The 25,167-nt window shown below is 47.2% G+C and overlaps 1 protein-coding gene across 1 annotated transcript in view; it reads left to right on the forward strand.

Annotated features, from left to right (window-relative positions):
• The window catches only part of CACNA1B (calcium voltage-gated channel subunit alpha1 B), a 284,101-nt gene that overhangs the window by 250,418 nt on the left and 8,516 nt on the right, over positions 1-25,167 (forward strand). Inside the window, exons 38-43 of the mRNA XM_065648624.1 lie at positions 2,354-2,481; positions 7,171-7,267; positions 19,145-19,253; positions 21,289-21,396; positions 22,654-22,766; positions 24,321-24,448. Coding sequence (XP_065504696.1) covers positions 2,354-2,481; positions 7,171-7,267; positions 19,145-19,253; positions 21,289-21,396; positions 22,654-22,766; positions 24,321-24,448 — 683 coding nt within the window. The remainder of the gene's footprint in view (positions 1-2,353; positions 2,482-7,170; positions 7,268-19,144; positions 19,254-21,288; positions 21,397-22,653; positions 22,767-24,320; positions 24,449-25,167) is intronic.

Consider the following 25,167-nt stretch of genomic DNA (forward strand, 5'->3'; position numbering starts at 1 on the left):
GGCCCCTGCTGAGATCCTTTGTCTGACTTCTGTTGCCCCTTTCACATCCCGTGGTTTATTTCTTCTGCATATATTAAAAAATGTGGAGCCCTGAAAGCTTATACAAAGTTAATGCTCCTTTTACTGATTCCTTCAGCACTCTGTATTTTAAAGCCAAATTTTTTTCCTTGTACAAATCCTTAACCCAACATCAGACATTTTCGTTGTTATTTTCAAGTGCGTTATTGTTCCTAAAGCTTTTGCTGGCAGAGAGAGGGGAGAGCCCCAGTGAAGGGCAAAGGCAGGGAGGGCTCCAGAAACAGGCAGCAGAGAGCCAAGCAGCTGGGCTGCTACAGGACAGGGCTGCAACTCATTTCTTAAAATGCACTTGGCACTTCATTGCAAGGAAACATGTGGTTCCCCGCAAGTGGTTAAAGCATTACAGAGCCACAGCCTTGCCAGGAGGGCACGTTTTTATGGTTTGTTCGATGTCGTTACACTGTAGATTGGAGGGGAGATGGATAACGTATTGGTTTTTAAATGTTGTTTCTGGCTCTTTGTGGATGTCCAGCCTGGCATAATTTTCCTCCTGTAATTTACACTGTTGAAAAATATAAATTCAAATTAAAAAATATACAGGAACGTTAGAAACAGCTGTACAGAAGCCAGGGAAAACTGTACCAAGTCTTGACCAGAGCTGGGAGCAACGGAAAGGGACTTGGGGTCAAGGGGCAAACTCTCAAAAGTTTTGCTGTCTCGTGATGCCCTGGGGGTACTCAGCTATGTGTGGGGTACCCGTGGCATGTGGGTGAGCTCTGCTGATGTGGTGATGGTGCTGCAGCCTTTGAGCAGCTCCTTGAGAGCAGGTTTGCACATCCCTGTCCAGTACTGCATGGTGCACCTCAATGGGAATCTTGGGCTTGTCCGCGCTGTGCTGCACAGAGACCTGCCAGCATCCAGGGACCGGGGTGGCACGAACTACTGGCCTCGTTCCCCAAACCCAGCAGAGTTGTTTGATCATAGAATCATAGAACAGTTTGGGTCGAAGGGCCCTCCCCAGCTCCCCCAGTGCCCCCCCTGCCATGAGCAGGGACATCTGCACCAGCTCAGGTTGCTCAGAGCCCCGTCCAGCCTGGCCTGGGATGTCTCCAGGGATGGTTCAGCCACCACCTCTCTGGGAACCTGGGCCAGGCTCTCGCCACCAGCCTGAATCTCCCCTCCTTTAGTTTAAAACCATCAGCCCTTGTCCTATCGCAACAGGTGGTGTAGAGCCGTGCTTGAGCTGCTGAGCCCTGGCGCTCAGCCGCAGGAGTGAATTTACACGCGCTGCTGCAGGGGCAGGAGCCGTGTTTGCAGCTGAGGCACGGGCAGGGCTGCGTGCTCGGCTCGGTGCTCTGCAGCTTGGCCTGAAGAAGACCCTTGGGTGGTGTGAGGCACCCAGTGCCTTGTGCTACGTGGGTCGTTATCCAGCACAGGAACACCCGTTCCCTCCTGCTCTTCCATTCCGCTGGCTGCAGCTTGATCTTTTCCCATTGAAATCCTCATGCCGCTTCCGTTGGCTTTAAGAAGAGAAGAATCTTTATATACCAGAAGCATTTACTGGGCTTGGTGATAGACAACGGCCATTAGGGACAGGAGCCTTTTGTGTGTCCTGGCCCTCATCTTGCTGGGGATCTTTGAAGGTTTGAATTGTTATGAGTCTAAAATAGGACATTCGGGCTGAAGAACGGGGGTTTTTTTTCTAGCTATTCTTGTCTTGATGTGCCTTGCTATGAAAGTGCTGGACGAGTTCCTATCACCCGGTTCATTTAATTGTGAAGAGAAGCTGGGAGAGAATTGAGAGACTGGAACGGAGCTGGTGAGGGGCTGGAGCACAAATGTGATGGAGCGGCTGAGGGAGCTGGGGGTTCAGCTGGAGAACAGGAGCTGAGGGGAGACCTTCTGATCTCTGACCTGCCTGAAAGGAGCTTGGAGCCAGGGGGGGTCAGGCTCTGCTCCCCAGGAACAAGCGCCAGGACCAGAGGAAACGGCCTCAAGTTGCGCCAGGGGAGGTTGAGGTTGGATCTGGGGAACAATTTCTTCCCCAAAGGGCTGTGGGGCATTGGAACAGGCTGCCCAGGGCAGTGGGGGAGCCACCATCCCTGGAGGGGCTGGACACACGGAGATGAGGTTCTCAGGACATGGGGCAGTGCCAGGGCTGGGTTATGGTTGGAGTCGATGATCTTGAGGGGCTTTTCCAACCAAAATGATTCTATGATTCTATTCGCCAGGGTGCAGCTGTTTCTTGTAGAACCCACGCACCCTGCTGAGGGAATTATACCCTCTCCCAGCTTCTTTTTTCTTTTCTCCCTGTGTTATTGCTCTGTCTCTGCAGATGTTGAACCTCTTTGTGGCTGTGATTATGGACAACTTTGAATACCTGACAAGAGACTCTTCCATCCTTGGGCCCCATCATTTGGATGAGTTTGTTCGCGTCTGGGCTGAATATGACCCTGCTGCCTGGTATGTACACTGTTAAACATGGAGAAATGGACACACGTTGTGTGTAAATACCATACCTGTACACGCTAACAACCTATTCTTAACGTTAGTCCAGATCCAGAAGGAAAACTGCTCCAAAGCTTGAGGTAATGTTGGAGATGAATGCTCCAACTTAACTCACTGTGTGATGGAGATGAGCAAACCTGATGTCATTACAAGGGCGTTTCCTTCAAAGGGACACGAGACAGACATAAAGCAACAAACCAGGAAAGCAAAACGCATCCTCCTTTCCACACATACGGCCAAAAATTCATAGGTGAAATTCAAATGATCTTGGCTAAATGGCTGAGCAGAAAAGATGCTTTGCATTTCCAAAAGCTTTGATTGCCTTTTGTTTCTGCATCCCGGTTTGGAGACAAAAATATGCTGAATTTCTTGCCATTGGCAGCACTTTGGGTAACTTGGGAGGCCAAGCCTTGTGATACCTCATTTGTGCAGCATTTCTCTCTGAGTTTAGAAGCACCTTAATGGTTTCACAAATCCTTTGCAAAGACCTGAGGCCACACACATCAAAATTCAGGTTTTCAAGGTGCTGCCTCTCCTGTAAAAGGAGGCGATGAGCCCCACTGCTTTGCGGATGACTCAGGTGCTACAGACCCAGATTTATCATTTGCTCTCACCCACCTGTGAGGCAGCGGGGAGTGACGTGCTGTTTCTCAGCATTAGGGTGGTTTGCTGAAAATGTGATTTTTTTTTTTTTTTTTTTTTTTTTTTTAAACGGACATTTCTCATCAAACCCGATGTTTTGCTCTTGGAAGCCTCCTTCTAATGACATCAAATTGGAGAGGGGAATTTTGTTCTTCTGAATCATATTTTAGCTTTTGGACTTGCAGCTGAAGCATAAGATATGCAAAATAGAAATAAGAAGAAAATGCGATAAGCCTAACTCTGGAAGCATTTTGGTTCTCAAGGAGCCTCTGATAAAATTTTCCTGAAATATGAGTGTGCTAAAGGAAGAAATGGTTTTCTCACAGCCAGACGGTGAGGTGTTTGGTTTTATGGTTTTATCTCTTTGTTTTTTGTTATTCAAAGACTTTGGCGGAGGAAGGGCACTGCTGGGGCGGACCTGAGAGCTGAAGCATTTTAAGGAATTTTTTAAAAATAAGGGAATAGCTTTGGCTGGTGATCACTTGTAGAGCAAGACTGACTTTAATATATTGCTTTTCTCCATTGCCCAGAGAAAGCTACTGCACAACAGTCCTGCTTATTTTCATTTCTAGATGCTCTGAGATACAGGTCACAGTAATTTCCTTGATATTCTGCAGCTTTGGAATTTGCCTGATGGGAGACTTTTTTTTTTTTTTCATTTAAAGCTCTACTGATTTTGTATCCTTTTCCCTCCGTACGAGTTGCTCTGCAATGAATCTCCTCTGTATTTGTAATGAAGCTGCCTCCAGCTCCTCCAATCTTCTCACTCTTTTTTGTTTCCCTTCAGTAGAGACAGATGCAGAAAGTGTTTGTATAATCAGCATCTCAAACTCCCTGCTAGGATGCAATTAAGCTGCTTTAAAATCTCAGTTAAGTTGATTTAGGCTAACTTTAAATGTAAACCTATTCCAAAATGCCTGCGTTTCTCTGAACTGTGTGTGATTTTAACTAGCTCAAAGCCACCCATACTATGAGCCTGCAAATATACTGCACACAGACTAGCAGCTTGTAATCTCCAAGCAGATTTTCATTACCACATGCTTTGTAACACAGACAAGTCCCTTGTGGTTATTTGGCTGGCAGTAAATAGCCTTTTTTTTTTTTGGGTCCCTTTTTCAAATTCGGTCCTATCTCTTACCACTAGAAAATCTCAATGAGACTGGAAACTTGGGGAGTGCCCCTTCTCTCCTTAAAAAAATAGTCTTGGCTCTGATTAGCGTCTGTGGGAGGAGTAACACACCTGCGAGGGAAAAAATAGTATCAGTGTGCTTTTTTAATGTTTATGCGTTCAGGAACTTTCCACCCGTAAGAGGCACAGGCGTTAAGTTTACAGAATGATTTGCTCGCTCTGTTAACTCTGAGCACAGAGGTTACATTTTGTGAGTCACTCGGGGCCCAAACCTTTTCACTTCTAGAGCTGTTAATACAGAATATGTCATATATTAAGATCCTAATTGTGTTTTTCTCTAATCTCGTTCCCGTTTTGCTCCGGTGTGAAGCTATTGATGTTGGCAGAGTGACCGGGGCAGAACTGCGAACCAAAGAACAGCCAAGACTTGATGCTCAAGGCTTGATCCTAAAACATGGGCATGTTCTGGATTTTCTGTGTGTGAATAGTCCCACTGAAATCACTTAGGTTTGCATAAGTAGGACTGAAATTTCCACAATTTAAAAGTAATCTGAAATGCATTCACTTTTTAAGGCCAGAACAGATCTTTTGATCATTTGGGCTGAACTCCTGTGAAGCTCTGGACGTGCTATTTCACAATAGATACCCATGGACTGAGCTTAATAATTTGTTTTTTAAGGAATGGCTCCCAGCAGTGCACCCCATTTTGATCCGAAGACAAAGGGCTTTAGAGGATCCAATTTTTATTCAGCTGTTTGTTCCACTAGTTGCTCAAACTCATTGAAAGAAAACATCGATCTAATTTTTGTTTCCCATGTCGGCCATCTCCTTTTAGCATTTCAGCTAAAGTATACAGTATACAGATGTGTAGGGGAATGATAAATAATCACCATTGCATAATTTGAAAGAAAGACTCCCAGGCACTTTTCGCTGTTCTCAGATGTGGATGGGCTGGTTCCTGCTTCCATTTTTCACTCATTGATGGCCTCTCTCTAAGTCTTTTCTTTGATTATTCCAAGGAAAAGAGAATTACAGTGTTTGTCCACTTTCCATAGCTTGACACCCTCGATGAAAGATGCTGCACGGCCAAAGAGTAAAAGTGTTGTTATACTTTTGTTATATAGATAACATTTTAAGCATAATGCATGTGTATTTACCTGATTGTTTCCAATGTCATCTTTGTTTCTGTTACAAAATCCAACTTACTGTAAAGTTTTCCGGGGGAAACCATTCAAAAGAAAGTAAAAAAAAAAAAAAAGCAGCTAGCAGTTGTTGTTGTAGATGTGTGATGCTCGGTAGGGGTAAGTATGTGAAAGTTGTTGGATTTATTGTTGGCAGAAGCCTCAGACTTGGAAAAAGAGAGAGCGAGAGAACTGGGACGCATGCAGCGCTTTGGTCCAGGGCTGTGAGTTAATGAGTGAAAACACTGAATTTAAGGATGAACCAGGAAAGAAAAAAAATCGGATTTACATCCACTTTTATTTGTTCAAGATACATAGAGTGCTTTAAATCTTTTATGCCCCCTTCCCCAGTGCACACCCCTTAGAGGCACTGGAAATGCTGGTCCTGCCGTCCCATCCCATTAGTTGCTCCTGAGAGCCGAGATGCTCCTGGCAGCACCTTCAGTGGGCAGGAGGAGATGCAGGTGCTTCCAAAAAAGAGCTTTTTTCATTACTATCTGAGATAAAAGGGGTGCTGATGGAAAGGAACAAAACTCAGAGAGATTTAAACAACCAGGGGAAGAATGCCTATTTGTCATAAATTGCTGCCATGACCTTCCGATGCAATTTATCTGTTGGTTTTCAAGCCTTCCAGGGACTCTTGGAGAGCTCAGAGAACTGCTGATTTATATTTTCTACACTCTGGTTTTACAAAACCATTCTAAAATTTCAGTAAACTTCTCGACTCAGTTAAACCAATATACTTTTTATAACCACGATTAGGCCTGCAGCCAAGACTTGCACAGTTCCATTTGATCTGTTTCTAAATTAATAGTTTTGAGTTGATTGCAAAGACTTTGAATAGACTTTAATTTTTCACGTCCAAAAAAGCAGTAATATTGAAGGAGACATTCCAAAATATTCCAGCCTTCTTTATGTAATGTACCAAAATAAACATAGTGAAGCTCAATCATCTCATTTTTCTTTAGAGGTCACTTTGAAGTTCAGTGCAGCTCTTTTTGTACATGATTTGGTTACTTACAAAAGATTAAGAAATCTAATCCTGCTGTTAAATTAGCCGAAAATATTGTTGGGAGTTAATGAGACTGACCATAAAGCTACCTTGAGGCGTCTAATTTCGCCTCCTGGTAACGAAGGCTGGATTTTCCCAGTGCCGATGGCCAGGACAGCTCTCGAGATGGCAATTTCTGGACTCGCCGCAAATTATTTATTGTCCGTGCCGCAGAGTACGGCTCTGCTGGGGTTACGTAGGTGGGAGCAGTGGGAAGTGGAGGCGCCCAAGCTCTTTTTAACCAGCTAATTTGAATCCCAGGAATAATCCAGCACACGATTTGTGTGCCGGGGGCTCTAGTTTTGCTGGGCTGCTGCGGTTGCTGGGTTGGGGCTGTCTGGAGGCGGATGGAAATAAAACGTTAGTGATAAAGGTAACTAAATGCAATATTTGGAAAGCCTGGCACATGGCACTGAAGGTTTAGCAGAAGAAAACCCAAGGATAGAGCTTTTTTTGAGCAGCTGGAAGTTCTCTCTCTCTCTCGGTCTGTGTTAAAGTGCCTCATTCATTGCAAACCCACTTGCTGTCAGACTAACTTTGCTTTTCAGCTCCTTTTGCCCTTCCAACTTCTCCTGCTTGCCTGGGGAAAAACTGATTCCTGTCGGTTTTTGCTGTCATAACGTCTGATGTTTTCTTTCCAGTTGCCGGATTCATTATAAGGATATGTACAATTTGTTACGTGTAATTGCTCCACCCCTGGGCTTAGGAAAGAAGTGCCCGCATAGGGTGGCATACAAGGTTTGGAACTTGAGAGACTCCCTCCAGCATTTTCAGTTCTGGTTTTCTTTCTTTTTACCCCTCCCGAGTGCAAACGCCAATGGTTCGGGAAAGAAACCGTAACATAACTAACCCCTTGCCTGAAAAAGGAATGGTTGACTGACTGCCTCCTTTTTCCTCCGTGCATCTTGTCCCCGTCTCCTCCCACACCCCAGCTGGCTGGAGACAGGCAGCTTTATGAGACAGTGAACCCTCCAGCTCCCATCCTGCCCGCTCGAGGTGGGAAGGGTTGGGGAAGAGCAGCACAAGCATCATCTCGGCACTTTATATGTGCACACCGGAGAGAAATGTCAGCCCAAGATTTCCAGGGAGCAGCAAGTCTGTTTTGTTTGGGCTCCGTAGCATTGTCGCTCCAGTTGAATAACCAATGTTTGAAGCTTTTCCTGAGCTGGAAAAAACATTCGATCTGGGCACTGGTTAACTGGGCAGCGGAGTGGGATGGTTACCTAGGCTGGGGAGAGATGAAGGGATGAACTTTTCACAGTGCAACAGCCAGAGGTTGCCCGGGGAGCAAAATTATGTCTCTGAGACCCTAAGCTATGATAAATATCTAGCGAACCTCCTGCCTTGTGGCACAGGAGAAGTACACTGTGCTTGGGAGCCGAGGTGGGAGATTAGGACAGATCTTGCCAAGGAATCAGCCCAGGATGGCACTGGGCTTGGTGGGGTCCCAGTTACAGGCTGGGTTTTCTTGCAGCCGGTGCATAGAGAGCAGGAGAGGATGAAGGAGGGGCAAGTGGAAGCAGCAGCATGGAGCTTGCCATGGCTTTTCTCTTTCACTCCAGCCCAGGTGTTTTTGACACCTGGTTGGGCATTTAGAGTTAGAGAGTGTTGCAGAGGAGGCATAAGACCCTGTACCTGTAGCCAGGGAGCAGGGGCAGAAGAGAGAAGCCAGGGAGAAGCTATTGGCTGTAATTGCAACTGGTGTGTCTCAGCAGCCTCTACATTAGCTCAGGGCTATAAAAACCTGGGTGGTATTTTAACTGCGTTAGTTACCAAGGACAGGAATAGATGGTTTTGGCTGGGTAAGTTCCCTCTTCCACCCCCTCCTGCATCAATGCTTCACATAGGGATTGAGACCCGTGTCAGGGCTGGTGTGCGGCTGCTGGAGCTGTCCTGATGGAGAAAGGGGTTTTGCTTGACTGCTCAGGCCTCAGTTTCCCTCCTAGTATAGTGGAGATGATAATACTGTCCTGCTTTTCCAGGGGTTAAACATTAATTAACAATAGGCCACAGTATGCTCAGGTCTCCTCAGGTGACCAGTAGCACAGATTTGCACAGTATAATTAGCAGGCAGCTCACTTGGAAAACAGAATGAGATTGTCACCGTCATGTTCCCAGTTTCAGTAGTCAGAAAAAGGCAAAGCAGGAGAATTCCTTGCAGTTTCTGCACCCTTTGTTTTTCAGAGCAGGATTTTCTTTGTCACCAGTGTGCTCTGAAGGTACACGCCATCAGTATGGGCTGGTGTAAGGGCTGTTTCCCAAATCTCTGGAATTCCCAGGTCCCTCTAGCATGTAGGACAGCCAGCTGCCCTCAGAGACAGCCAGGTGACATTGGCTTGGTGAAGGAAGGACCTCATCAAACGTAAGGGAGAAACAGGTTCCCCCTTCCACCACCTTCCTGCAAATCGAGTGCTTGGCTCTGGTTTTGTTAAACCTGGATTCAGGCCGGCTGAGGTTTTGCAGAGTTGCACCCTCAGCTTGGAGTCAGAGCAGTCCCAAACACACCAGGACTGGCTTTTTGCTTCTCTCGTAGCCTGCAGGCTGACCTGCAAGCCCAACTCTTTATTCACTGCAGGAAAGCTGAATACTTTTTCGAAGCCCTGTCTCTCCCTGTCCCATAACTCTGCCTACCAGCCCTCCCTGGCATGGTGAAACAGCCCCTCGATCGACTGGTTTGGGGGGGTGAGAAGAGGCAGTGTCCCCCCGCAAAGAGCAAGCAGAACACGAGCCCCCCACCCCTCACCCCAGCAGGGACGTCAAGGATTCCCCACAGGGACCCGGGGGCAGCTCTGGCCGCGGGACGTCCCGGAGGATTCGTTGGGTGTTGGAACAGCAACGAGAAACCTTCCTCTTCCCCCACCTCTTCCTTTTGCTTTCCTGAGAAATCTGATTAACCGGATCTCTGTTTTCTTGTCTGCTTCCCCTCTTCTCCTCCTTTTCATTTGCTCCCTTGTGTTGCCCTTTTCCCCATCCCCTTCCTTTTTTTTTTTTTTTTTTTTTTTTTTTTTTTTTTTGCCCCCCTCCCACCTGGTCTGGTTTGATTTCTGTGTTCTCTTGCTTTTGCCTCCCTCCCTTCGGTTCCCAGCGGGCGCATCAGTTACACAGACATGTATGAGATGCTGAGACACATGTCCCCACCTCTAGGCCTTGGGAAGAAATGCCCGGCTCGCATTGCCTATAAGGTAGACCAACCCCCTATAGAAACTCCTGCCAAACCACCAGCTTTTTGTGCCGTGGCTGAAGCGAGCGCTGGTTTTCTGTGACTTTAGTGTTGTTCTCCTGGACTTTTCTGGTGCTTTGTCTGCTTTCCAAGCAGATTGGATTTTTGAATCTTCTGCTTTTTTTTTTTTTTTATAACCTTTTTTTGGTCTTTGAAACTATGGCACGTTGGTTTGTCTTTCTAACTACGTCTCCGCTATCTCTATCAGTGTTTCTATCTCTCCTCTCTCATTCTGCTTCCATTTAGGCTAATTTGTGGAGGGAGGGTGCTAATGAGCAAATTACCCCACCAGTATGATCTCCATTTATCTTCCTACAGCTCTTTGACTATCTGTTTCACTAGCCCTTCAGTAGTATGCTGGTTTTCCCCCCCTCTCTTAATTAGATCGGAGTAATTAGAGTAGGCAGTACTGTGGGAGTTTGCAAGCTATTAAACAGAGGCAACACCAGAAGGGCTCCTTAAATCCCCTTGTGAAAGAAATTATTTTAACAGTCAGTAAGATGAAGAAATCACTCAAACTTATTGTTTATTCTGAAAAACTTTGTAATTGGGCCACAAAAAAGCGTTCTATCCAAAATGCTGCCAGCTGCTGCCTTTCAGACACTGCCTGATGAACGTGGTGGAAACTCGGAGAGATGGGAGTTAAACCACGGAGCAGACCCAGACTCCAGGGAAAGCCCATCGTGGTGCTTGGAAATTTGCATTTGCAGGGGCGATTCCTTGGAAGCTTCTAACGTTCCACCTCACAGTTTTGGAGGGAGAGGTTTCTCATAAGCATTTAGCATTGGTGTGATTGAGCATCCATCAAACTCAACAGGGTTAGGGGTTTTTTTGTTGTTGACCTCATTTCAGCCACCACCAAGCCGAATTACCACACTGTGCTTGGTGCAATGATGGATCGAGATCACAACATCCCCTCCAACAGTGCTTGTTTTTATACTGAGGCCATGTGAAAATGAGATTTTGCAAAGAGACTCAAGCCCCAAACCTAGGCCTGCCTTTGTGTGAGGCACTTAGAAGCAAGAAGAGCTTGAGATAGGGATTCCTACAAGATCCTTCCTCAGTCTGTTAGGATTTAAAATAAAATTAAACATAACCTTAAAGCTAGCCAGTTAGATATCTTTTCTGTATTCTTTTTGATTTGTTTTTGGCCACTTTGGCAGCTGATTTAAAAGAGTATCTCTATTATGAGCGATTCATACCCACCTAACACAGCCTGAGAAATCCAGCCACCTCCAAATGCCAACTCCCAGGTCTCAGCTGTTCCGGTTAGATGGGTGGATAGATAAACATTTATATGGAGATAGCAATTATCCACGGAAACCCAATGCTTTTAAAGCAATCAATGGCTCCTTTTAGCACCTCTGAGTTTCCACTGATTTCAAACGGAGCCGAGTCCCTGCGGAAAGCCCGGCAGGAGGTGTTGGCAACGAGAGCTGCTCCGCGGTCACACCTGCGGACCAGAAACATAAAGCATTCTTTTTTTTTTTTTTTTTTTTTTTCTTCAATCTTGTACAGTTAAAAAAGGAAGAAAATAAAAGGGGAAACAAAAGCTTATGTGTTAAAATAGGCATTTTAAGCAAGCCTTTTGGCTGATTTTTTAGCATGGTGTCTTCATGCCTCTACATGATGGTTGCAGCAGATTTTCCCCGGGCAGAGACACGGCAGATGTCCCTTCCCTGGTCTGCCTTCTCCCTGCAAGTTAGCTGGAATCTAGTTTAAGTCGTTTGTCTTTACAGAACAAATCCACAGAACTTATATACAGATGAATGATTTATTTTTAAAATACAGACTCCTGATTTTTTTTAAAGACATCTTTAATTTTTTTACCCATCTACTAAGAAACCTCTAACAGGTGTCTGTCTATGGCTGAACCACAAGTAGAGATGGGTTCAAGTCAAACAGCTCCAACCTGGGCTGAACATCACTTTTCTCTGAGCTTGTAGGTGACCAGATTAATTTTTCACGTTATCAGAAAGCCCAAAACTACAGAAATACAGACTTGAGACCAGATCTGAATTTTTCCCAGGCTGTAAGGCTGCAGCTTGGCCTGAGCCCCACTCCCAGCTGCGGCTGCTGATAAAACTAAACCCTGGTGGGGACACAGGACCCGTTTTCGCTCCCTCCCTCCTCCCCTGTGTGTGCAGCGCTAGGGACAGCACGTCCACGGGGACAGATCGGTGCTGAGCATCTCCCCACAGACAGCAGCTGCATGTGGGTCACAGCATCTGCTGGGTGTGCCCCCATCCCAGTATCACTCCTTCTGTCTCCCCACGGTTGATGGGACACATGGGGAGGATAGTGCAGCCCCCACAGCCCCAGCAGAGGGACAACGGCCCCTCGTCCTGCAGCTGGGGTTCTGTCTCTGTTTCTGCTCTCTACCTCAGAAACAAATATTTTTTTTTAAAAAACTTTACTGTTCTGTCTGGCAAAAGGTCTTTTGCCCCATGCCCTTCTTATTTCCATATATGTTTTTCCCAGTCCTCTCCATTTTGTGTGTTTTCCCCCCCGTCTTTGTGTTGCCTTCTCAGTATGTGCACACTGTCATTTCGTTTGGAATTTTCCCTCTTTGCAGCCTCCTCGGCTGCTGTCCTTCCTTTCTGCTGTTTCTGGTTCCCCTCTCTCAACTCTTCACCTTGCTCAGCATGACCAGCCTCTGCAGTTTGGGGCGCGTTGTTTGCTGCTTGCCCGGCGGTGCACGCATGGGGTCCAGGAGAGCTCTATCCTGCACTGGGGGGGTGAGAAAAGGGGGTAAGAAATTAATTTTAAAATTGCTTTTATCCAGACAGATGAAAAGAGGGAAGAAAACCACTTTGACTTCAATTTGGTATCTTGAGCTTTATTTGCTGGTCTATTTTCAGATGAGGCTGATGGTGTTTTTTCACTCTGTGGTCTGTATTTTATAGTGAAGGGTCCTGGGGTTTATACGCTATTTGGTAGCAGGAATAGAGCAGCAGCCAGCTTTGCCATCACCTGGAGTCAGTCCATCCTTTGCACACAGAGCTTTGGATGTGTCTTTAGAGCAAATGGGAGAAGGAGATGCCTGTGATGCTGCTAAATCTCTCTCTTTGGCAGTAAAATGCTGTTGAGATATCTTGGAGATACCTGCAAGAGTGGGGTTGGAGGAAAGGGCCTGAGGGTGTGATTCTTAGGAACGGTGTGATGCTAGGAGAGGTGATAACCCAAACCTTTCCCCTCTGCTCTCCAGAGTTATCTTTTTACCTTCTTCTCCGGGGACAGGAGAAGATGGCATCACCAGCAGACACGTCTCCAGCTCTGTTCTAGTTCCAGACAAAGCCCTGCTGGGGTCTGCAGGGCGATGCTGGCAGCTGGAAGTGGCCCTTGACTTAATTTTGTGATTCTATTAGTGCTGTCAAGCACAGTTTTGCACACTCTAATTCATTGCAGGGCTTAGGATGGCTCTGGCTCTCCCTTTAGCACCTCCTGACATGGTCAAGATTCCTGGATACGTGATGGGGCTGAACTTGGAGCTGGGCTGGCTCCCCATCCACACCAGGGCTGCACCTCACCTTGCCCATCACTGCTATGTGGATTTTAAAATCCAAATTAGGTAACTGAAGGCTGAACAAGAGTTGGAGTGGTCTGTTTGCTATAGCTGCTTAGCCTTGCTACCTCTTCTGCACAGAGATTGCCGGACAAGGAGTAAGATTGCACCTACTGCAGGTAGGATGGCAGGTCCGGGTGTGTGCCAGAGCCAGAGCCCACGTTTTGGGGCACAGACCTGGCTCCTCTGCTGGCCGTGGGAGGGGGAAGGTCGCGGCCAACATCTCTGAAGCCAGCAGCAGAGTTAAATGAGAGTAGAATAATTACAACTAGGTCGGGGTGAATTATTCATATAATAGCAAATAATTTATTCACCCAACTCAGCCTCATTTCCCACAAGCAGTGCTCCATTGTGCTGGATTTATTCACGTTTGGGGGTTATTCCCAGAGCAGTTCTTGCCCCAGAGGCTGCGCAGGAGCTGCTCATGGGGTGCTCTAAGTAGTTCAAATCCATCGGGGTGACAGTTTTCCTGGCATTCCTGGCTCAGTATGCTCCTCGTCCTGCTAACGTTTGGACAAACAGTGAATAAAATTTACAGTGCAGATATCTCTGTTTAGTGCTCATTTTCTGGGTCAGACTGGGAACCAGCAGGAGACCTTTTATCCCAGCTTTTGACACCAGGATGAATTTTCCCCCGTTTCTCTAACAAGTTCCTCGCCTATTCGGACATTGTCCGAGAAGTTTCGAAGCAGAAGATCTGCAGAAACCAAATGCTGAAAGGGCATAAATTCTGCCAATTCTGCTTGACACAAAGCTTTGCTTTCTCTTTAGCAATGTCTTTGTTATTTGCAATTAAATCACTACTAGAAGATGAGGGATGCCTGCACCACTCCTGACCACACAAGTAACTGAAGCAAAAAGTGTTAACTAACCCCGGCTGTAATTGGTGACTACCTCGTTATCTGCACTGAGTTAATTAGGAGACTCTAGAGACAATATTGCAGCTCCTGCCTTTGGGGCCTTTTCCTGCAGAAACATTAACGAGCTCCCTTGGCCCTTGCTGGGGAGGGAGATGCCTCCGAATCAGCCTAATTAAAACCAAGGGCTGGAGGAGGGATCCCCCGGCGAGGTTGGGAATCAGGAACGGGGACTCCATCTGCTGCCGGTGCTTCTCAAACCCTCCCGAGGAAATCAGAGACGAAGGGAGGAAGAGGAGCAGCACAGGGAGCCCTTTCCTGCCAGATCTGAGCACTGGAGAGGGATTTTTACCTTTTTTTTTTTCCTTGCTCCTTAGCTATTATTCACCTGAATGCCCCTCATTTGGGGCTGGCGATTCCCAGGGTGCCCCAAGTGATGCTTTTTACTGGTGCGGGGAAGCATTGGGTTCCCTGCCATCTGCACCAGCAGGCTCGTGCGTTTTCCATCTGGGCTTTAGAAAGATGGAAAATTATGCAAATCAGTTTCATTTTTTTTAATCGAATTTTTGTGTCGTGGTCCAAAGCACAAGGAACTGCTAAGGAATGACCTTGAAGCGCAAATCCAGCCAGAAGAAATAATAAAAATGGAGGAGATGTTAATTTTACTTTTAACTGTGTAAAGGCTAAACAACAGGTTGAGGTTTTTTTAACCATGTTGTTGCCCATGCTTTATGAAAAACATTGAGATTTTCTCTTATATTGTGGCTAGGGATGTTCTTCACTAATTTTTCAATTAGCAGGTTTGGGTCAATCAGAATATTTGACTTGGATAAATTTTACCAGTTTCAATTGGATTCCAGTTCCTTTTAAATGGGTTGTAATTAAATGGAAGTTAATTAAAATATAGGTCATATTATAAAGTAGCCTTGAAAGGATTGAAATTTCTCGCTCTGTGTATATTGGCAGGAGATTTTTTTACGTTAAAGTTGTTTTATAATATTAGAGGGGAAAATGAAGATTTCTTTTTCTTTGCGGTTTTAGTTTTTTAGTTGCATTACTGACACTAGGAAAATACACCAGGAATGTGCAGGGAAGTTGAGGTGCCGAGTCCCTTTCCAGGGCGGCTGTGCCAGTGTCCGGCTGCCTCCTCGGCTCCTCTGGGTGACAATGGTGTTGGGGACATGGTGTGAGCACGTCCCACCAAAACACCTCATCCCTCACCTCCCACATGGGGCACTGGAAAAACTCTTTTCAATCAAAAATGAATCAATTCTTTCCTTCCAACTGCTGCTTCTTCAGCAGGAGGTCTCCCAGAAATGTGGTGTATAGAATCATAGAATCATTTAGGTTGGAAGAGACCCTCAAGATCATTGAGTCCAGCCATAACCTAGATCTAGCACTAACCCGTGCCTATAAGAACTTCATCTATACATCTTTTAAAGACCTCCAGGGATGGTATCCATTTAAGCAATATATTTTTTCCACTCAGAGGCTTCCAAGAAAGTAGTTTTCACTGATGTCCGAGGGGACCTAGGGTGGTTTGTAGCTGAGACTCATTGGGCTTAGCTGCAGCAAGTTATAAGGCTCTTCTGACCCCTTTTATGGCTTTTTTTTGCTAAGAAATGGGCAGCTGTTCTGCCCTGGTAGGTGCAACTTGCAGCCCACCTGCAGTTCAAGTGCTCCTCAACTTGGCAACCAACAGCCTGCCCCAGGGGAGGACGGGGAGATGCATCCCAGTTTGTCACCCTGATGAAAAGGAGAGAGTGGGACATCCCACCCAAGCCAGACCAAGCCTGTCCTCTCCTGATGGGACTAGTAGAGCAGCCATCCCCGTCTTGGGGCTGCAAGATAGGCAAGGAAGGACACAGCAATCTCATTTTCTGTTAATTGATGGTTTATCTGATTGGAAATCGTGATGACTTAAAGGTGTCTGGGTTGACTCGTTGGACCAGTTTGCATATTGGGATGGGAAAGATGCTGTAGACCAGGCAGTACAGACGGCAATGTGGTTTGGGGAGAGACTTTTCCATGGAGGCAGCTGTTTGCAGCGCTCCTACCCAGAACTTGAAAGTCGGTTTTGCTGAGCCAAGTGTGCAATTGCAAGTGTGTATCCCCTTGGGAAATTTCCTCCTAAATCCTTTTTAAAAAATGTAGTGGGAAAGACCTTCATACAGCATTGCAGCAGATACCTGTGATGTGGTTTGTGTTCTGCGTTCGTGTACTTTGGGAATTTGGTCTAGGAAGTCAGCTGAGGGACCTGGGATGTCTCAGTCACCAGAAGTCTTTTGGCGCTAGTTTTTGTGAGGATAGAGCTCTCCTGGGGGAATTATTTCTCATCTGCTTGTTCTTCACTTCCATGCATCTTCTTTCTCTCTCCATCCCTTAACTCTCTCCCACTGGGGTTCAGTGGGACCTTGTAAGTGGTAACTGGGCTCTATTTGATATGATACTTGTGTTGCAACTTTTTGTGTGCTGAGGGCAAAAGTCTGAATTAAAATGCTATTTCATTTGACAAAAGTGAACAGAAAATATTGTTGTAGTGTTGCCAGCATTTGATACTCATTGACTTATAAAGGCAGGAGAGTCTTGGCTTTGATTTCCCTATCTCTGAGGCCTGTCACACATGGAAGATGACCTCTGGGCATGCTTTAAGAAAGCTCTTGGAGCTTACAATGGTTTGCCTCAGACTTCAGGAGACGGGGCAGGTTGTTACATGAGTCTCTTGTCCCTGCAGCATGCAACAAGTTCTGAAGAAGTATAATAAGATAAATAAGGAGGATTTGGCTCCTCTGAATGTCAGCTCACTTCAGAGGCAGACGTTTTGCACTGGACTAGTGCCCTGTGCCCACCACGTGTCCCCTCTGGGGGGAACATTTTCTCCTTGGCTGGAAGAAGATCCCAGGGCTGGAGTCTGTCTTCTCTCAGGGCATCAAATTCATAGAATCATGGAATCATTTTGGTTGGGAGAGACGCTTAAGATCGTCGACTCCAACCATAACCCACCCCTGGCACTGCCCCATGTCCCTGAGAACCTCATCTCCGTGTGTCCAACCCCTCCAGGGATGGTGACTCCAGCACTGCCCTGGGCAGCCTGTTCCAATGCCCCACAGCCCTTTGGGGAAGAAATTGTTCCCCAGATCTAACCTGCCTAAGGCAGCTCAGTTCATACTTCTGGGAAACTGTGTCTTGGAGCTTTCTCTCAGCAGGAAGGCATAGCCAGTGATGGAAAAGGTGACCAAGTCTTGGTTCACTAGTCTTGACTTGGTTTTGGGTAGAGCAGAGGAGAAGTCAGGGCTTGCACTGAGCCTTCTGCCTCTCCTGAGACTCTGAAGTGAGGATTCAAAGCTGCACCTCTGAGAAATAGTCACAGCCCTTGACATTGCATAGTATTATTATAGTGTGCAGAGCTGAAGTGGGGTCTGGCCCCTCCTGTGCCCTCTCTGCACCCGCTGCTGGCCGTGCAGACGTTTCCTTCACAGCGCCTTGGGCTGTGCTAAACAAAGAGAAGGTTTCTGTACAGTGATAGGCATCAAAATGACAGCCTAAGCAGCTTTCAGATGTGGATGCAATTCCCTCCCATGCAAGGGGCCCAGGCCAAGCTGACACCTGGTGTTCCAGGCTGCTGTAGGGCTTTGCTCAGATTAAAGCCCAGGGACCTCCTCGGGCTCATAGACCCTCGGAGAACGGAAGCACAGAGGCTTGTCAGATGTGGCTCCAGCCAAGGAAGTTTCTAAACCGCTTGTGAAAACCAAGGAGCTGAGAAACTGTTAGGTTGCTGAAGGAGAAGAAATCCATCCTTTAAATGCATTACTAGGGTTCTCAGCAAGGCTTGGAGAGTGCTGCTCCCCATCTGCATTTACGTGCTCTGCTGCCAGCAGTGCTGAGGGAGCCACAGGCTTCCACAGCAATTTCAGGTACTTCATTGCTTACACAAATGATTAATTTGCCCTGTCAGAGGTGGTCCTGGCTGGTGATGGGGGAGGAGTTGCTACCAGGTCAGAAGATCTTGGAAAATAGAGATCCTGAGGGACTATTCCGTGTTTGGACTGAAAGAACATAGCTGGGGGAAATTATAGACCTGCTGATGTTAATCCAGCCCCTATGGGTAAGGTCTGGATGGAGCTCAGTGACTGGAAGGAAAGGAGGAGACCTTCAGAGCTCCTGGGGTGCCACGGGGAAAGGAGGTGAGAGACAGAACCCACGTGTCTCCATCCAAAAGGACATTGCAGCCAGACCCAAAGTCCCCCAGACTACTTGAGCTCCAGCGCAGGGCTCGCCAGCCTTATTTTCAAGTGTGCTGCAGGCCGTGTACAAAATGCATCATCATGGGACCACTCTGGAGCCTGCAGAGCGGTCGTCCAAAGCACTCAGGTGCCTCCTGTTGCCATTGTCACCAACAGTGCCTTCCTCACATCCCGCTTGCTGGCGAGGCCACCTGCGCAGCTGGAAGAGTCACTTTTCGGTGGAGCTGCATCCTCGAACGCTGGATGCAAATCCCCCTTTATCTTAAATGGTGCCAAATCCCATTTATTTCTGTCGCTCCTGTTGCAGAGGCAGAATATAGGTGAAAGAAGTTGGTGCAGGAAGGGATGGCAGAGGCGGCTCCGTGGTTTCTCTCTCCTGAGCATACTGCTTTGGTACCAGCCACATCTTGAGGCTGCAGATGTGACTGGAGGCTGTCAGGAGCAGGGTACCAGGCTGGGAAATGGGGTGAAAACATTCAAACTGACTTCTTTTGGAAGAACTCTCCGGGTAGGACTGCAGTACAAATGTTGGCAAATCAGTTGTTTAACCACTAAAACTCCTGAAAAGGAGCTGACGTTTATACGGAGAAGATGTATTTTAGCTTAGTGCACAAAAAGTTCACACACGTTTGTAATCTGGGTATTTCTAAGGGCTCCAGCAAGGGGAAGGGGAGGATGGGGGGGAGGCATCCTGGCCCCCGCTCACAGCCACCGTGTTTCTCTCTCCAGCGCCTGGTGCGGATGAACATGCCGATCTCACCTGAAGATTTAACCGTCCACTTCACGTCCACGCTGATGGCCCTGATCCGCACCGCACTGGAAATCAAACTGGCCTCAGGTGAGAGGGAGGTGACGTCTGACAGCACGTGTGGGCTCAAACCCCAACTCGACTGTTGGCTTGGTGTCCTCCCCAAACCCCAGAAATCCTGCCCCAGGTGGAAATCCTATTTTCCTATTGCCTGCCGGTCACCTGCCTGCACCCAAGGACCGGGAACTTTGGGGACAGGCAACAGAGGGGTCCTGAGCATCCCTCAGCCTTTGGGGTGGCTGTAATCTGGTCAACCTGTTGACGAGACGTGGAGAGCCTTGGTCACAGAAGCTCCGTGCTTGGTGCTGTATAACAGAAACAGGAGTTTCCATACCTCTTTTCTAGACTATTCCAGCATGAGGGAAAAAAACCCAGCCTTTCCTCTCCAGTTGCTGTCTGCTGGCAGCAAAGCAGTGGCTCCAAGTGCCATGAGCCGTGTTCTGCCATGAGATAAAGTTTAAGTGTTTAATCAGGCATACACTTGACTTCCCAATTAAACATTGCGATGTAATAAAATACACTGGCCTTTTCTCTGGGTCATTACACTGTTTAATCAGGCTGGCTGGGGTCAGAATCAAGGCATGACCAGCCAAAGCGCCCTTGTACCCAATTTAAAAGTTAGCAGGAGGTAACAATGTTCTCATGAGGGAAGGGCGAGCAGGGTTAGAATGTTGTTCTTTCTTGAAGTGGTTTTAGGCCAGCCCTTCAACTTCTCTGTATTGATACCTCCCTCATACGTTGCTTAAACTTTGCCCTTGAGATGCTTTGGGGAGGCGCTGCTGGAAGAAGACAAAATGTTGAGGTCACTGGGACTCCCCTGGGGAGCGACACCCAGTATCAGATACTCATTTCTAAGGGTGAATTTAGGACTGCCTGGAATTTTAGGGAACAGCAACTTATTTTAGTAATAACCTCTAGATAAGGGCAGCGAGAGTTTGTATGATTTTAGGACTCTGTTTACCTGTCAGCAATGGTAATCCAAACAGTTTTTCAATTGAAAAAGGCTCCCCCCACCCTTTGGAAGGGAACCCGACAAAAGAGCTCAGCTGATAATGCTGGATTCTTTCTAAAGTTTATATGTGCTGTGGCTTGTGAGTTTTTGACCTGTTTTGTTGTTAGGTGCTCTGTTTGAATAGGTTTCGGGTGCTACATTTAATCGAGTCTTTAGTGGGACTGACAGGCCCTTAATAAACGCTCCCTAATGAGCTTCCATGTGGGAATTCAAACCATGATGTAGCAGAGTACCCGGAGCCTCCTTCCATTACTTTTCTCTTAGAAAAATAATCTCTGTCATTCCGATGAACTACTTAATTGCCTACCGTGCTGTGCATTCATTTGGGAGCTGCCCTGTTGGCTTACATCCACTTTAATCATTTTCCACTTGTGTATCGAGACTTCACTTTGGTCATTTTAGTAACGCCGCTGTTTTCAGTTCTTTCTGGTTTATATTGTGACATAGCAGCTTTTTGATGCTGCTGATACAGGAGAGCGCGTATTGTTGCCAAAAACTTCAGTAAGAGTTGTTGGTGGAAAGGGTTTATAATCAATCATGGCATTGCTCATAGTCCAGCACCTCAGACCAGGTCCTGAGAGGTGCTGCTGCTTGCCGCTGGCACTGTCCGGCACCTGCAGTCAGGTAGAATAAGTCTAAGCTTAAGTTTAGGCCCCAAGTAACAGCAGAGGGTCAGCAGGTTGAAGTGATGATGGTCCTGATGAGTTCATGGAGGAGGTCACCGATTCCCTTTGCATTGTAGAATCACAGAATAGTTTGGGTTGGAAGGGACCTTCCCGGCTCCCCCAGTGCCCCCCCTGCCATGAGCAGGGACATCGGCACCAGCTCAGGTTGCTCAGAGCCCCGTCCAGCCTGGCCTGGGATGTCTCCAGGGATGGTTCAGCCACCACCTCTCTGGGCAACCCATAGCTGGTGCTGCCTTGGTGCTCTGGAGAAGTGGGAGTGGGGAAACGTCGCCCCCGTGCTTGCTGTGCGAGTTGTGGGGTGTGCTGACAGGACAGGGGGTTTTCACTTTTCTTAATGTGCCCCTTTCTCTCCCCTCCCATTCTGCAGGGGGTGTTAAACAGCACCAGTGTGACGCTGAGTTGAGAAAGGAGATCTCGCTGGTTTGGCCCAATCTGTCCCAGAAGACTCTGGATTTGCTGGTGCCTCCTCACAAACGTAAGTGGTTCATCAGGAAGCACCTACCCTACCCCAGCCACCCCAGAAGCCCAGAGGGGGTTTGTCCCTCCTTGTCTGCTCTGTCCCCGGTCCCATCTGGGTGCACAGAGGATGCAGCAAAGAAAGCCAGCGCAGGTCAGCATTTAGGGATCCCCTCTTCCCAGCCCACACCTCTGTGCCACAGCCACATGAGGCACAGGGAAGCTGAGGCCACATTTAGGCATGTATTTCATTATGCTACAGTAGATTTCCTGTACTTAGGAAAAAAAAAAAAAAAAACAAAACCAAAAAACACCAGCTCCAAGAAGGGACCAATGCCCCATGTGGCCTCTTTCAGAGCTTTTTTGTAGCTTTGGCTGCCTCCAGCCTGTGCATTACGGGACAGGAGAGCAACTTCTACCATCCAGGCTCCAGAAATCCAGGAAAAGAAAAAAAAAGTTTTCAGAGAACTTACAGCATCAGAAGTGAGGTATTTTGGGGCTAAAGGCCTTCGTGTTACTTGATGTCCTGGGTGAACATGCTGAGAAAATGGAAAGTTATTGTCTTGATTGGCCAAGACAAGGGCTCTGGATTTCTGAATAATGAGAAAAAGCGCAGAGCAATAAAGGCATTGTTAATTAAGAAAAATGAGGGAGCTGAGGAGGTGCGAATCAGTGGGTAGTGACTGCTTAAGTAATTTCCTTCCCTTCTCTCTTGATGCCTCAATATCTGCTGCTTTAACTCTTTGCTCAGCTGCCATGCAGGGAAGGGCTGGTAGCAAAGCTGTGAGAAAAGACATCTGGAAAAGTGAAATACTCTTTAAATGTATATTAGCCCACTATGACCGAGGTGACTGTAATTCAAAGAAATAGGAATAAGGCTTCTTTGTTGATAAAAAGCTGGCCATGGATCTGGTATTAATTTAGCAATTCTTGTGTCAGCAATCCTTACAATGCCACAGAGTTTTCCTGCCTGTGTTTTTTCTACATGGTCTCTGTGAACATTTGAGAGCTAGAGATGGGCCATCCTCCTCCGACGGGGATGGCAGCAACAGGCAAAGCTCTGAAGAAATCTGTTGTAACCATTTTTTTTCTTCCCCCCCCCTCTTCTCTGTGTCTGTTTTGCCTCCGTATTTTAACATCCTCTCTTCTTTCTCCTTGTTTTTCTGTGCCCATTTGTTGTTACTTCTTGTGCTTTTTTGACTTATTCTTCTCTTCTCCCGATCCTTTCCCCTCCCTCACCCAAACGTCTCTGCTGCGTTTTGCTGTCCTCCGGTAGCCGATGAGATGACCGTGGGGAAGGTCTACGCGGCGCTGATGATATTTGACTTCTACAAGCAGAACAAGAACAGCAGGGAACAAGTCCACCAGCCTGCGGGGGGCCTGTGCCAGGTACTCCGCCAGAAGATGATGTTCTCGGTCCTCCCTCTTGGGCAGCTTCTTCTCCAGCCTTGGGCAGCAGCTCTTGTGAGAGTCACCAGCACGTTTCGTCCAGAAAGTCTGGATGCTTGTCCAGGCAGGATTTGAAAACACTGTCTCAAAACTGGAAGCCTCTGCTGAAAGACTCTCTCAAAAAAACCCAGAAATTAGAAAAAAAAAAAAAAAAAAAAAAGTCTTGCAGTTGCCTTTTCCAGTAGGTCCGGAAAGGTCTTTTCCAAAAAATGTCAAGCAACATTTGGCAGGCTAAGTCCTTGTCGTGGTTTGATTGTGGGGTGACAATAAGACCATGGCAGATGTATTGTTAACCCTCTCTCACCCCCTTCCCCCTTCAGCCCCTCCCTCTCCCCCTTTCCCACAAAGGACAGGTGATTGGGAGGGAAAGAAGGACAGAGAGAAGAGAGTTGGAAAAATTAAAAATGTTTTACTAATGCTACCAATAAAAATAGAGAAAATAATACCAAATATACAAAACCAATCTTGAAAGTCCCGGCAGCTGCTCCGGCAGATGTGGGGCCGGCACCCGAAGTCCCGGACTGGCCTCTGCAGCCAACCGGAGCTGGATCCAGTCTGTCACTGGGCCTCAGTTCGCAGGGACAACTCGCAAGGTCCTCTCCCAATGTCGGCCATAAGGAAAAGGGACGAGATCCTCGTGATCCCCCACTTTTATATGAAGTATGACGTGAATGGGATGGATTACTTTAGTTGGTCAATTTTCAGTTCACCTCCTGCTTGCACATCTCGCGAGATGCATCATTATCAATGACCTCGCATTCCATTGCTTCGTCTACCAAAACATGTATCTAGCTTTCAGGAAAACTGCAGTTATTTAGAAGGCTTTAGCTGACAGGGAAATTCACTAAAAGAGAAACTTGATTTTTAACAAAACCAGGACAGTCCTGTTTTCAGAAATGGCCTAGGGATTGCGGCACACCAAAAGATTTCTTTGGAACACCAAAGAATTCGTGAAAGCTGGTGATAGTTTGGCTATAACACGTTGAAGTTACTTTTGAAAATGGGAATTATTCAAGATCATTTTGGCTCTAATAGATTTGAAAATTTTTACAATTTCTTGAAAATATTCTCACACAACTGGCTTGGGATTGAAACCCCAATGGTTTCCGATAGGACAGATACCCACTGATTTCAAGATGATCATCCAGCTGATCTCCAGCATGGCCTGTCCATCTGTCTGTCTCACAGACGAGAGGCTGGAGCAGACCCAGGGACATGATGGACGAGCTGAATCGGCCACATCAGTGTATGAAATCCCTGCTGTGCCCTGGTGGTGGGGGAATACTCATTAGAGGGAAGGGGGATTGCAGCAGAGCTGAGGGCAGCACTTGTCCTTCAAAGCCTCTTCCAGCCATGGGAAGGTTGGGATGTGCTTTCTGCTGGGCTGATCTTTCAAGGTGACAAAGTGGGCATTTTATTAACTAAAAACCATACTGCAGACTGTCTTTTCCACACACAGCTCTGCCTCTGACAACCTTTCCTTGTGCTTGGCAGCCTGGACCGGTGTCGCTCTTCCACCCCCTGAAGGCCACTTTGGAGCAGACCCAGCCGGCAGCATTCAGCAACGCCAAGGCATTCCTCCGCCAGAAGAGCTCGGCCTCGCTCAACAACGGGGGCGCGTTGTGAGTACCCCCAGGCCTCCCCACCAAAACCGTAATGCCAAGGGGGAACACACTGGCCATAGGCACCAACCCCAACCGCTGCTGGTTCAGTAGCTCTGGAGGTGGGACCCCACAGCTGGTGACACCAAGACCAGCAGCCTCTTCATGCCATGGTTGGGACAATTTCCTACCAAAATGCCTCCATGTGGCTTTGCTTCCCACTGTGCCTCAGGGGCAGTTATCCTTGTGGTGGTAGCGTTGAGTTCTCCAGAGCTACGTGTTTTCTTAATGGTCTCCTCTACGTCTTAATTGGAGAACTTTCCATTGTGGCTGGTCTTAAGCACGAGTTTACTTACAGGAATTTGGGATCATTGCAAAACAACAAAGCAAACACCAGCCACCAATACAGTGAGTTTTTCAGAGTAAAAAGGTCGTTGGGAACAAAGAAGTCCCTCAAGCTCATGGCGCTTGGTAACACCAAGAGCTTCTTGGGACTTTCCAGGACAGAATCTGGTTGGACAAAACAATTCCTCCACAGAGAGCTTCCCAAACGCTTACAGTAACAGTGATCCCTAATCAATTCTCCATTTCCTGCTCTTCTTCAGGTGCCTTTCCTCTGGGTGACAAGTGCTGTGGACTTTCAGTGATAGACATCTAAGGTTTCAATGTCCCAAATAACCCTGATGGGGAAACCAACACCAGACTCAAGAGTTAAACCCAAGACCTTTTGTACCACTGTA

This window comes from Caloenas nicobarica, chromosome 19, assembly GCF_036013445.1.
Source record: "Caloenas nicobarica isolate bCalNic1 chromosome 19, bCalNic1.hap1, whole genome shotgun sequence".
Taxonomy (NCBI): Eukaryota; Metazoa; Chordata; class Aves; order Columbiformes; family Columbidae; genus Caloenas; species Caloenas nicobarica.